Source organism: Sarcophilus harrisii, chromosome 2, assembly GCF_902635505.1.
Source record: "Sarcophilus harrisii chromosome 2, mSarHar1.11, whole genome shotgun sequence".
Classification (NCBI taxonomy): domain Eukaryota; kingdom Metazoa; phylum Chordata; class Mammalia; order Dasyuromorphia; family Dasyuridae; genus Sarcophilus; species Sarcophilus harrisii.
The window spans coordinates 429,951,566-429,966,168 of NC_045427.1; the positions used below are offsets into that span (position 1 = coordinate 429,951,566).

General features: G+C 39.6%; 1 protein-coding gene across 2 annotated transcripts in view; it reads right to left on the reverse strand.

Annotated features, from left to right (window-relative positions):
• The window catches only part of PPP1R16B (protein phosphatase 1 regulatory subunit 16B), a 148,846-nt gene that overhangs the window by 13,217 nt on the left and 121,026 nt on the right, over positions 1-14,603 (reverse strand). For both annotated transcript variants that reach the window (XM_012553610.3, XM_023507315.2), the window contains exons 4-6: positions 10,887-11,032; positions 4,927-5,030; positions 2,778-2,902 (exon numbers count right to left, since the gene is read on the reverse strand). In XM_012553610.3, coding sequence (XP_012409064.1) covers positions 2,778-2,902; positions 4,927-5,030; positions 10,887-11,032 — 375 coding nt within the window. The remainder of the gene's footprint in view (positions 1-2,777; positions 2,903-4,926; positions 5,031-10,886; positions 11,033-14,603) is intronic.

Here is a 14,603-nt window from a genome sequence, read left to right on the forward strand (position 1 = left end):
CTCAGTACACATAAACACATATCAGGAAGAGGTGGTATGGTGAGATATTGATGAATGGGGACCAGAGACCCCAATGAAAGTAAAAATAGAGTTCTCAGGCTCCAGAGTAAGAAGAACCAGATCATAGAAACTGAAACTCAAGCACGAGATGTCAGGGTTGCAAACAATGAATGGCCAGATGGAAGAGGTCAGAGCCAGAACAAAGTGACTCATCACTGGGAATCAGAGCCAGAGACCAGGAGACAAGAAAAGGCACAGGGAAATAAGGGGATGGTAGCAGTCAGACCCTAGAATGTGTTATGGAATAATGGGGACTAGAGACAACACTAAATAACTGTGCTGAAAGAATGCTTCTGTTGTTGTCTCTGCTCAGAGCAAGAGCTAAGAACAGATGTGCACTGGATCAATCAGGATGGTAAGCCAGCCTGCCAGAGGAACGTAAGGCAGGGTCTAAGCTATTCTCTCCGTAGGAAGGGATATCATTGTAATATAGTTATATCATAGTCCTACCATAATGCTCCACTGTAAAGACCCAGGCCTCTCAAAGCCCATCTAGCACAGAGCAAATGAGACTTTGTCTCAGGGTGCCAACATCTGCACTGGGATGGAGAAATACTTCCTCCCTAAAGGACTGGTACTGCTAAGATCTTCCTCTGAATTGAGGCAATTGATGGGACAACCAGCCCCAGCTTACCTACCACTTCAGGGTCCACATTTTCTAACCCTGGAGGCAAGGGCTAGTTTCCGAAGGAAAGACCACTACTCTCCAAACTTAAATGTACTTGTAGGTTTTTATCATTGCCACACCTACCTTCCTCCAAATGCATTTTCCACTGATACAGTTACAGTTAATTAAGGGTCTACCAGTAGAATACATGCTCTGGAAAATTCTACCAAGGCCCAAAAGCTTCCAATAGTGAACCTAGCAACAGATTATATGTCTGTCATCTAATGCCCAGCCTTACTAAACATAGAGAAGTCATCATTAGATTGATTAGGCTGAATATTTACTAAGACCTGGAGGGATTCACCCTTGTGTCACTGATAAATCATAGTTTTTGTTTTGTTTTTTGTTTTAAGCATTGAAGCAAGAACTGTTTTGACACATTTCTTCTCCCATTTGCCCCAAAGAACTGGAAGTGTCTTGAGGACAGAGACTGTGCTTTATCTTGGAATCATTGCTCTGTCAGCAGTGATGAGAGTGGAGGTATCCTATAGCCCATTGAACTACCAGAGAGTCTGCTGGAGAATGTGACATGGGATGTTCTTTTCTCCTCTCAATGCCCTATTCCCCTTCCTGGCTGGACACTGACCCCACCTCCCACCCCACCTGGTAGTGGGAACCCGGAATCCCTATTGCATGCAGAACCTGAGGACCAGTCACCCTTCTCAATGGTTCTGGGTAAGGCCCAAGTCTATGGAGCAGATATAGCTGTTCACACTACAATCTTTTCAGTCAGATGGAGGATTTCCAAGCATTACCTTGTCATTGAGTTTTAAAGCCCTCTGGACCTCACTGTGCTTTGTTGCTATTCCCTCCAGCCACCTGAGCATTGCCATCTGATCCACTGATATATCCTAATGACCACTGGACCTTGCCATTCACCCTGCTGCTAGACACTCAGGACTCTTGGCCCCTTTCATCCGCTCTACATCTGAACCTTTTTGTGTTGTCTCCCAAAGCTAGTATGAGCCCTTTCACAGAAGGGGTTGTGTCAATGTTCAGTTTGCATTCAAAGGACAAAGCCCAGGACATGGTGGTTAGTAAACACTCAATAAGTGCTTTTTTTCATTCATTCATTCATTCAGGACCCAGCTTAGCATCTCACACGTAAGAATGTTTAATAAGTATTTGTTGTTTGTTGACTCAGCATGTCTCTCACCCAACAGCTTCATGCTTTTATGTTAGTAGCCGAGATGAGACAGGATGGCTGACTGAATAGTTCACACGGTGTGAGGAAATGCTGCGGCAGTTTGGTCTGGCATTCCCTGTAAGCTCAAAGAGAAAGAGTTTCTGCACACTCACATGCCAACAAAGAGTACAAAGGCCAGTGTGAATGGCGATTCTTTATGTGGGCAAAGACTGCCCCACAGTGCCATCAGCCTCTCTGTCTGGGCATCAGACCTTTCAAAGTACTTTCACTTCAATGATCTTATCTGACCTTTACACCTTCCCTGTGAAGGGCAGAAGGAGAATAACAGGATTCATAACTGGAAGAGAATCCAACCTTCTCATCTTACAGAGGGGAGACTAAAACCCAAAGAGAGGCCATGACCTTACCAAAGCTAGTTCCTATGCTGGAATTTTCATTCTGACACATAAAGAAACTGAAACATAGACCAATGAGAAGCAGGATGCCATTGTGCAGTGAGAGCTATTCCAGGAATCAGAAAGCCTTGGGTCCAGGTGCACCGTGGCCACTAATTAATTAGCTATCTGGCTTTAGTTATGTTATATCTCCTCTCTGGGCATGAGCTTCTCTTATTTATAACATGAGGAAACTGGACTAGAAGATCTCTGAAATTCTTTCCACATTTAATATTCCATGACCCAACCAAAGCCACACAACCCTCCCTGACGATGGCAGAACTGCACAATGCTTTTGTATCTGTGACGGGTTCTTCTGACGTTCCAAAGTCCTCCCATTAGGCACATCCCTTGCATCAGCCCCTGTGGCTGGCATGGGCTGTGGTTTCCAGGATCCTGGTGGCTCTCGGCCAAGACTGATGCTAGAGACAGATGGGGTTCCAGCTTGGGCTGAGACAAGGCTGCTCACCAGAGTGGCTCCTTGAGCATCAGTCCAGTCTAGGTCCTGACCCGCTGCAATCATGCAGTGGATGTCGGTGATCATCTGCTGCTCAGGAGCCGCCCGCATCTCATTGATTTTCTCCTGGGTGATGCCTGTGAAAGCAAATAGACAACACCCATATAAAACAGTTCCCAGAGTCTACCTCAGACTTATCAAATTGGCAAAAGAAAAGAAAGACAAAAAGAGAAAATGTCAATTGTTGGAGAAGCTGGGATGGCACAGATACTTAATACAGGGCTTCTTAAACTTTTCCCACTCACAACCCCTTTTTGCCCAAGAAATTTTTAAGTAATCCCAAGTATATGAGTATATGAAATAGGCATACAAATCAAATGTTTTTTGATAATAAATCATAAAGAATTTATTTTAAAATAATTTTTTGGTCTTCATATAATTTTACCATTTATTAAAGACAAAAGTAAATTTGCATACCAATAGATTAATGTGCTTGTTTTTACATAAAGAATTAAATCTTGGAGGAATATTTGATACCTTTTACTGCTGTCAAATATTTGCAATCCTCACATTCATTTATATGACCCCATATGGGATCACAACCCACTGTTTAATAAGCTTTGCTCCAACCCAGCATTGATAGAGCTATAAATTGATAGAGCCCTTCTGAAAAGCAATTTAGAAGTATGCCCACAAAGATACTATTAGGCCTATACAGAGAGAAAAAAAGGAGAGTGAGAAATAGAGAGAGGAAAACAAGGGAAGAGAGAGAGAGATGAAGAGGGAAGAGAGGGAAGAGAAGAGGGAGAAGGAGAGGAAGACAAAGTGAGGCTTCTTTGTTTAAAAATATTTGTAGCTGATCTTTTTGTGGTGATGAAGAATTGGAAACCAGTGAGTGCCCATCAAGTGGAGAATGGTTGAATAAACTGTGGCATATGAATGTGATGAAATATTTTACTGTAAAAATAAATAAAAGGGATAATTTCAAAGAAAACTAAAAAACTTGCATTAATTTTTATAGAATGAAGTTAGCAGAAACAGAACAATTTATACAATCACAGTATAAAAATGAACAACTCTGAAATTCTTAAGAACTTTGATTGATGCAGTGACCAACCATGATGCCAGAGGACAATAAAGAAGAATATTGCCCATCTCCTGTCAAAGAGGTGACAGACTGAGGTTGCAGAAAATATTTCTAGACATGACCAATATGAGGATCTATTTTGCTTTTTTGTCCATATATGCCACAAGGATTTTTTTCTTTCTTTTAAGTGGGCATGGAGCTATTTAGAGGGGAACAAGAGTTAACAAAATGAAAAGAAAGAAGAAAACTAAGAAAATAATATGTAAGCATTTAAAAATGCATAAAAGAGAATATGAAAAACAGTAGGAAACAGACAAGCAGATTAGGTTTGAAAAGAACATGTTGAAAATTACAAAATCATGAAAAGAAAAGTAACTTATATGTAATATAGATATGCATAATTCTCTTTTGCCATTTCATTTTTCTATCATTCTTATGATATTTGAAGCTGGTTAAATTTTTTTAGAGAGAAAATCAGGTATATTATGACTATTATGTCAACCCAGTTGGAGAACAAGTAAGAAATCCCAAAGAGTCCAAACTCATCTTGTCATTGATATTACACACAGTGATTTGTGAATATCCAAGCTAACAATGCCTCAAGCTCATTTTTCATATTATTTTCATACCTTTTATCAATGTCATAACCTGACAAATAGCCCTGAAGAATAAATAGTATGGAGATTATTATCCTTATTTTACAGATGAGCCAACAAGTTTAGAAAGCTTAGGTTGCTTCTTCAGGGTCCTACATTGTCACTGAAAGAACCAACTGTGATTAGAATCCAAATTTCATAGTTCTATGCCCTCCATCAATTCAATTTATAATTCTTGGCATGTAAATACTGTTTTTTTATCTTAAGATATCTCTTTATATATCTATACATAAGCACACACAGGCATAGACACAAATGTAGTCACATTCACAACTAGAAGTAGATTGATGCTTCCTTCAGGCCCTGCAATCAATGTATTCTAATTTAACTGCCATTTTCCTGTAAAACCATCCCCCCCTTCCCCAATACACACAACAAGGGAGCTGAGAAAAAATTTCAATAGCTCCCTATTCCTCACCCTGATATGCCATGCAAGTCTCAATCACATCGAGGGTTGGTTCATCTTCACAGAGGTCATAGGGCATGTTTCCATCCGAGTTGACTGCAAGCAAATCTGCCCCACTGTAAAAAGAAAATTTTATGTAAGGACCAGATGTTGGGAACAGGGAGGAAAGGCTCAATCTTCCTTTTAAGTATGCCTTTGCTTCTTTTCCCCAAACCTCACTTCAGATTCAAGAAAGCAAATTCTGAAGAGTGGGTTTTTTAAAAGCTATCGGAAGACTATAGTGGAATTCTCAAGGGTAGAAAGCTTTCTCCTCTATAGCCTTTCCTCTCCTCTGTGAAACAGCTAGGGCTGATTGAGAGTCTATTCTAACAGAAGCCAAGATGAAGCTACAAGTCACCTTCATTCTTAGATCTTTCTATGTCTCTGAGATGATTTTTACAATTCTTGACTGGCTCTAGTGATTCTGACATCTCATAGATTTGGTTATTAGCACCTATAAAAAAGGGTAGGGATCAAGCTCTCCACTAGTTGCAGACCAGTAGCCAATTAATTGCCTTTTGTGGCAGGCCAACCTCCAGCCTACCACTCTTCAGTGAAATAACTCTATGGTCATTATTATAAGTAACTAAGAACCTTTGTGCTCAGGTTCAGGGTTAGGGCAGAACAGGATTGGCTGGAAGTGGGAGTGTTTATATGGGATGGATCACCTGGGTTATGTGAAGGAAGCACACTTTGGAGCATTATCAGATTTCCACTTTTCTCAAGAAAAAGTGAAAAGTGGATTGGGATCCAGGGGTGTAGCTATCAGGGGGAAGAAATGTATTCAGGAATGGTACAATTAGTGTCCTCTCAGTTTTAGTGCTCTGAGACAAATCCTTGGTCTCCTTGCCCTAATTATGGCCCTAATGTTTAACTAGGCTATGGAAGAAATAGGGTACTTGCAATAGAGAGGAACAGTAGGGAATAAGGTTGAAGGGTATGACGAAGTCCAGTTGGAAAAGAGAAGAGTTTGGACCAAAATGTGGCAAGACAGAACGAACATTAGATGTGGAATCAGAAGACCTAAAGCCAAATCCTAGCTCTTCTGCTTACCTACTTGTGTGATATATAAATGAGAGGATCACACTAGATAATACCTAAGGCCACTCCCAACTCTAAATTTTGTGTGCACGAGATTACCACCAAAGAATGCTGACCAAATAATGGTTGACAAAATATGCAGACTGCTACAACGTTAGTGAAAAGATTACCCAAAGAAGTCTGAGGAAGTAAAAAAATCAATAATGGCTTTGGAGAAGAAACAAGGAAACATGCCTCCCTCCCGTGGGCAGAGCAAAATATGGCATCCATTGTTAGATACAGTCACTGCTTCTTCTTAATTGTTTTTCTTTGTTCCAAAGGACTGGAAAGGGGACAGGATCTATCCAGAAAATTATAACAATGTAAAACAAAAGGTATCAATAAAGCTCATTTTTAAAAAATGATGTTTGAAAAAAAGTTAATCTGGCAGTATATATGAATGGACCAGGTTCAACAGCTGATTAACTAGTACCCACAGCCCCTGTATATACACACACACACATCTAGGTCCATTCAGTTCTTGTGACAAGGGCTTGTGAGAACAAATCCACCCTGCCCAGGTGGAACCATTCATCATCCTCTTGGCTCTGTGACATCTGTCCCATTTTTTTGCTCATCTTACTGTTAACTGCCTGCAGCAACTCAAGGATTATGCTTCTCTGGGCTGACAGGTCCTTCTGGCACTGGGACACTGAACGCTGGCCAAGCTGAAGCACGGGATTGCAGTTCCAAAGGACATGAGGTCAAGTTTAGCTGTTTCTCCATATCTCTCATAAAAGTTTTGAGTTCTAGATTCTTCTTCTCAATTGACTGTGAGTAGCTCCTCAGATTAGTATTTCCAAACACATTCTAGTTGAAAGCAGCATGGAGTTCACAGCATGTACACATCTTGGACAGTATTTCTTTCAGCCCTGATAGATTCAGTATCATTTTTCAGTCTAAAACACGGAGATCCTCCACTATATCCATTCTCCTATTTTGACATGAAGGGGGCCAACGTTCTTAAAGGCTCTACCATTAGAATCCAAACTCTGGAAGGCCCTATGGAGCTGGACAGGTTTTAAGGGTGGGCCTGATAGTGAGTGACGCACCAGCCATTAGAAAAAGGATAGTCACTTTCATAGAACATTATCACCAAAAGATTAGCTTCCAGGAGATTAATTTTTTCAACTACAGTAATTCATAAAGAATATCAAAGGTATAAATGCAAATTGCATCTTTTTTTTTTTAATAACATAAGCTCATTGAAAAGTAGGGTTCTCTCTCTTTTTTTCTTTGTATCTCTAGTGCCCATCAAAGTATCTGATATGTAGTAGCACTTACTCAAGGCTTGTTGATTGATTAAATAACGAGACCATCAACATAAAATAAATCACTACTTCCTTAAGTAATATAAGGATAAAAATCAACCAACTAAATAACAAGAATTTTATTGTATTTACTATGTGATAGATATTGTGCTTACTCCTGGGGATAAGAAAATACACACAAATAGTCCCTGTCCTTAAGGAGCTTACATTCTGGTGGAAGAGACAACATGTAAACAATGGAATACATATAAGATATACCATTATCTCCACCATAATCTCTGTATTAGTATGCTTTTTTTGAAGATTAATGTAATATTCTTGCTAGCTTTCTAATAATCACCACAAGAATAGTCAGGGATAAAGTCCAAAGTCTTTATTATCTCCTTCACAGTCTGTTGTCTTCTTCATTTGGGGCCAGGCTAGCTTTCTGGGGGACTTTCAGATGGGCCTTGGTCTTCTTAGTGGAGGAATGCAGGAGGCAGGAGAGCCACCAGGATGGTGGGAGATGGAATGTCTGTGGCTGACTGTGTCCTCAGTGTAAATTACAATTACATCAACTGTAGAACTATTATATCACATGCTAAGTATCAAGTATGTATAAACTAAATAACTATTGTCTCATCAATTCTGCTGAGTTAACACCTTGTTTCAGATATACTTCTTTCAAGTATATTTCTCCAGAGTTCTGGCTCTCTACAGATTAATGCTTGGGGAGCTTTGTAAAAGTGTTGAGAAAGTGTTCTTTCAGCTGCATCCTAAGGAATCCAAGGCATTAGGCAGAAGGAAAAAAAGGTCTACCATGGACAGTTCCCGGGCAGTTCTGGACATGCTGGGGGAGTTTTAAGTAACATTTTCCTCTCAGAATCTGCGTGTTTAAATCTATAAGTAGAATATCATCCTTCTTGGCAGAACCTAAAAATCATCTAAAGATACATATGAGCAAACATTTCCTTTCTTCTGTTACTGCTAGCAAGATCATGTGACATGGAATGTTATTTATACTGTATTCTTTGACCTGTAGTGACAAAACATGAGTGACCTCATCTTGAACAATTACAAATGTAAAATATGGGTTAGCCAAGAGGCACTGAGCTCTACAAACAAGATACAGAGCCATCATCTAAGATAACTCCCGTTTCCATAAGTGGCTTTAAAATTTACAAAGCAATTTCTCTACCAAGCCAGTACAAATATTTTAATATCTATTTTACAAATGAAAAAAAAAATTGAATCATAGAAGGAATGGAATGACTTGATCATGATTGTGGAACTAGTGAGCACCAGAATTAGGAATGGAAATCAGATCTCCTCATTCCTAGTCCAAACACCACTTCCTCACTTTTTTTTTTCTGTTATACCATACTGTCTTTCCTATGATGAGATGAAAATATGAGTATTGAGATAAAACAGTACAGCTCTGTGATACTAACAGCAGTGCTTTTCACCAAGTTGTTGATTATGGTTATGAAACTTAAATCTCTCTATAATGATTGCAATACTTCTCTGGGAAAATCACTCTAAATCACTCCAATACTAGTGGAACATCCACTTCCAGGGGATAGGGAGGATGAGTCACAAATGTTAAGACACATAAGTTCTAAATATCCTGCTGTTTAGAATTTCCACTATCATAGGAGTATAAGCTTTTAGAAATGAAAGGGAAATTGGAAATCAATTATCCTAACACCTTCATCTGATACAAATTATATTGTCCATTTTTCTGATACATTGGTCAATCAATAACACGTATCAGGTGCCTACTATGTGCCAGGCCCTGTATTAAGTGCTGGAGATATAAAAAGAAGTAAAAGACAATCTCTGGCTTCAAGGAGCTTATTGTCACTTCCCAATTAGAAAAAAAACCATCCTATGCCATCTTCCTATAAAAAGCGAAACAAAACTGCCTAATAAAGTTACTAACAGACCATATTAGTCATTTTTTGAAATTTACTATTTGATAATAGAAAGGAAGATCATTATTTCAACTTTAATGATTTGCTATCAACACTGGACCTCATATTCAACCTAAATTTTGTTGCTTCTTGGTGTCATCTTCACTTCTATGATTTTGCACATTGTACATATTTTTTGGTCCTGCTTACTTCATTCAGCATCAGATCATATGTGCTTCTTTGAATTCTTCACAGTCATTATTCCTTATTGTACAGTAACATTCAATTGTATTTATCTAATAGTTTGTTTAGCCATTTTCCAATAGCTGAGCACATAGGTTGTTTATAGCTTTTTGTTATTTCAATTAATACTCCTGTGAATATTTTATACATAAGACCTTACTTTCTGTCATGATGTCCTTGAAGCACAAATCCAACACTGGGTATGAACAGCTTAGCAGCTTTTCTTGCTTAATTCCCAAATTGTTTCTCAGAATGGCTAAACTAATTCACAACTTTGCCAGCAGGAATTATTAGCTTTCTCATTTAAAAGTTAAGGAAATTGAGGTCCACAAGAGGCAAAGTTACTTGCTCAAGGTCATACAGACGGCAGCTGGAACTCAAATACAGATCTACAAGTCTGGGGCTCTTTTTACTTTGTCTCTTTCATAACATAAAAAAGCCTTTCAATAGATGAACCTCCAAAGGTGATTGACACTAAACATTTTGGAAGATGCTCCAAATCATAGACAAGATCTGACTGGCTCACAGATGAACTTCATATTTAATATCTCATGCGTAGTATATTGGAGTGCCTACAGTGCTCAATTTTTAAAAAACAGATCTCATCATCAATACCAAAAAGGGATGTTATATTGGGCATCAGTAAAAATGGGCAAGAACTGATCAATGCCTTCAACAAGACAGTTTGTCGTTGCTATAAAAACACTCTACTCTGAATCTCTGGAGTCTACAAGACCAAAAACAGTAATACTGAACCACAGCCCCAGGCACACATAACACCTTTCATCTGAGACTCAACATTACTTTACCACCACTAAGTTTGTTCATCTCAGGTGAGAAAGGAAAAAAGGACTCAAAGCCTGCTTTCTTGTTCTATTATTCCATCAAAATCACAAAATGCCAGAGCTGGGTAGGACCTCAGATATCATTTAGCCACAGGGTCAGAGGACTGCAGATCCACAGTGGGAGAGGACCTAAGAAGTCATCAAGTTCAACCCTGTCATATTAAGAAAGAGGAAAACTGAGATCCAGAGAGCCCCAGACCAGTCCAAGTTCATACAATAAGCAGGTAAGAATTAGGATTCAAAACCACGTCTTCTAAATCTTCATAAAAAGAAAACTTTCTCTCCAAAGCACTCACTATTCTTCTTTCCCTTGATCTCCCAGTTACCATGAGCCTGAGTGCCCACACTGCTCTGGTCAGGGCTCACTTGCTGGGCTCTTCCTGCAGGGAAGAATGTAGTTCAGCTCCCAGGCAACACACCACAGCATCCTCCTGGCGGAGATGCAGTTCGGTTCCTCCCATACCCAGAAAATGGGGGCAATGGGGCTGCCGATCCTCTGCCCTCCCCCGGCCCTAGCCCCCCGCCCCCACCCATTGGCAGCCCAAGAGCTCATGCTCACAGCCTTTGGAAGAAGGAAACATCCAAAAAAAGGAGCCACGTACTATTGAATGAGGATTTTCACCAGGTTAATGTGGCCACAGGTGGCAGCAGCATGCAGGGGCGTCCACAGCTCATTGTCCTTGGCATTGACGTTGGCGCCATGGCTCAGCAGAAGCTTGACTATCTCTTCAAAGTTGTCTATGCAGCACTTTGGGGAAATGGGGAGAAGGACACAGAAGCACAAGGACAGAGAATCAGGCCGAGGGAAAACGAAAGTAGAAACCACAGGGTCCCAGGAACCACCAAATTGCACCATGGCCTTTAGAGCTTGAAGAACCTTAGACATTGGATTCTGCAAGACCTCCTCCCACCTCCTGGCTCTGCAGGGGAAGAAAATGAGCTCCAGGAAGCTGTCTAAATGAAAGGCTACACGCAAAAAGCACCATGAAGATATCTCCTTATTATTATGAGAGACTTCCTCAAAGTTTTACTCATACTGAGGAGAAGAATCAAAATTTGAACCCAAGCCCACTGGATCCAGATCCAATTTTCTTATTGTAACAGCCCAGTTGTCCATCACTCTCATTCCTTGTCATGTTCAGCATTTGCAGGGTCCAGACCAAGGACGGCAAAGCAGCAAGAACATGCAATGTGATGTCAGGGAATGTAGGCTCTTATTCTGGCTTGGCCACTGGCAACCTATGTGACCTTAGGCAAGTACTCCCCCACCTCAGTTTCCCCTTTTGTAAAATGAGGGTCCCCTGCCAGCTCTAAATATCATTACTCTGTCCAGCGGGTTGCCACTCCTCACCAAAGCCCCAGAGAGCCAAGGCAAGGGAGAAAGCCTGATCCCAAACGGCTCCCTCATGTACTTGTCCTCAAGGTCTGGAAATTAACCATTATAGCCTCATTCCTTTGAGTCTAGGAAGTTTTTAAAAGTCAGGTCAATTATTAATTTCAATTCAATTAAACAAATATTTTGTGCTTATCATTGTTCGGTCATTTCAGTCATGTCAAACTCTTCAAGATTCCATTTAAGGTTTTATTGGCAAAGATTCTAGAGGGTTGTGTCATTTCCTTCTCCAGATCATTTTACAGATGAGAAATCTGAGGCAAATAGGGATAAGTGACTTGCCCAGAGTCACACAGTTAGGAAGTATCTGAGGCCAGATTCGAACTCAGATGAGTCTTCTTGCTCCAAGCCCCCTAAAACAAGCATTTATTAAGTACCAACTATGTGAACATTTTGGGATTTGGGAGACATCAAGATGAAAACTGGTGTAGTTATTTATGCTCAAGAACCTTACAATCCAATAGGGGGATAGAATATGAATGTGACTAGGTATGACAAAGGAGAGTGCAATGGGGATAAAAAAAAAAGGTGCCTGGTGGGAGAAATCACTTTCATTAGGGGGCACAATTAGAGAAGATTCCTGTAACGAAAGAAACAAATATTTATTAAGAATTAAACCACAGTTACCATACTAAGCTTTTTGCAAATAATGTCTCAGAGCAAGGTGCTCTAGTCATCCCTCTTTTACATTTGAGGAAACCAAGGCAGAAAAGGTTAAATGATTTCCCCAGAGCTACACAGCTAGCTAAGTATCTGAGGCCAGATGGATTTGAACTCAGATCTCCCAGACTTCAGATCCAATGCCCTCTTCCCTGTGCTAGGTAGGCCTTGAAGAGAAGGATCTGTGCTTGAGAATTAGGAGCATATCTTTCTTGTGCAGCAAGATAATTGTACAAAAATGTTTATATATATTGGATTTTATATGTATTATATATAAACATATATTTTAACATGTATAACATATATTGGATTACTTGTCATCGAAGTGGGGGTGGAGAGAAGGGGACAATTTGGAACACAAGGCTATGCAAGGATCAATGCTGAAAAATTATCCATGCATATGTTTTGGAAATAAAAAGCTTTAATCATAATTTTAAAAAATCACACACACACACATACACAAAAGAGATTTAGGATCATAGACTCCTTCCTTGCTATAACCATTGTCACTCCCTTTGCTAAATAATACCCCTGGAGTTGTGGGCCAGGACAGGGGTAAAACTCCTGGTGGGGGAAGGGGAATGAGCAGCACAGCACCCTTTCGATTCCCCCAGTTGCTAGAGACTTCTCTTCAACTTACCTCATTGTATTTATCTGCATACAGACTACCTGGGAAAACAATGAAGACTACTAATAATTCACATTCCTATAGCATTTTTGAGGTTTCAAAAGCAAATAAACAAAATCCTATGGGGTAAATAATGTACATGACACTTTGCCCATTTTACAGGAAGAAACTGAGGTTCAAAATGATTTGTCCACTGTCACACAAAGTTAATGTCTGGGCTGGACCTCGGACTCCAATTACATCTGTCTCTTTCACTGCACAGGAATCAGGCAGGCTCTATCTTCCTGCCACTGCTTACCCCTCAGTCTCCTCCAGGTCCCAGGGGTTGAGTACCCAGCACAGGGTCCCCACATCTGCCCCTATTTTTACCTTGCTGGGCATCAAAACTATCCTCACAGTTGGTTACACTGGTCACTGACAACTCAAGTCTTCCTTGAAGTGACGCTACAGTTCCACTCCCAGCTCTCCCTAGGCTGCATCTAACATAGCTCACAAGGAGGGGGATAAGTTAAGTTGCCCAGAAAACTCCCAGAAAGCATTATGGAAATCTTAATTAGGATCTTCTGGAAACAATGTGTTACTTCAAAAGGGGGGACTTTCTAACACTGGACTTTCTGGTACTCCAATAGCCCCGTAGAAAGCAAGAGTTGTTTTAGGGGACAATAAAACTGTGCTTATACTTTGATCCAGCAATTCTACAAATAAGTCTCTATCCTGAAAAAGAATTTTTTTAAGTGGATGGTTGTCTTCAACAATGAGATGAACCAAATCAGTTCCAATAGAGCAATAATGAACTGAAGCAGCTACGCCCAGGGAAAGAACTCTGGGAGATGAGTATGAATCACTACATAGAATTCCCAGTCCCTATATTTTTGTCTACCTGCATTTTTGATTTCCTTCACAGGGTAATTGTACACTATTTCAAAGTCCGACTCTTTTTGTACAGCAAAATAACTGTTTGGACATATATACATATATTGTATTTAACTTATACTTTAACATATATTGGTCAACCTGCCATATGGGGGAAGGGATGAGGGGGAAGGAGGGAAAAACTTGGAACAAAAGGATTTGCAACTGTCAATACTGAAAAATCACCTATGTATACATCTTGTAAATAAAAAGATATAATAATAAAAATAAATAAATAAATTTTTAAAAGTGGATGATTGAAGGGAGAAGGATCTATGTGTACAAAAATATTTATAGCAGCTCTTTTTGTGGTGGCAAAGAATTGGAATTGAGAGGATGCCTATCAATTGGGGAATGGCTGAATAAGTTGTGATATATGGTTATATTGGAATATTATTATGTTATGTAATGTAAGAAATGACAAGCAAGTTGATTTAAAAAAAATCTGGAAAGACTTACATAAACTGATGCAAAGTGAAATAAGCAGAACAGAACATTGTACACAGAAACACCAATATTATATGATGATCAGCTATGAATGACTTAACTACTTTTGGCAATACAATGACCCAAGACTCATGATGAAAGCTAAGAGAAGCATATTTTTTTTAAAAAATTTATTTTTTTCTCATGTTTCTTCTTTCATTAATATGGAGAGATGTTTTACATAATTGAATATGTATAGCCTAGCTTACCATCTTAGGAGGATAAAGGAGGAAGGGAAAA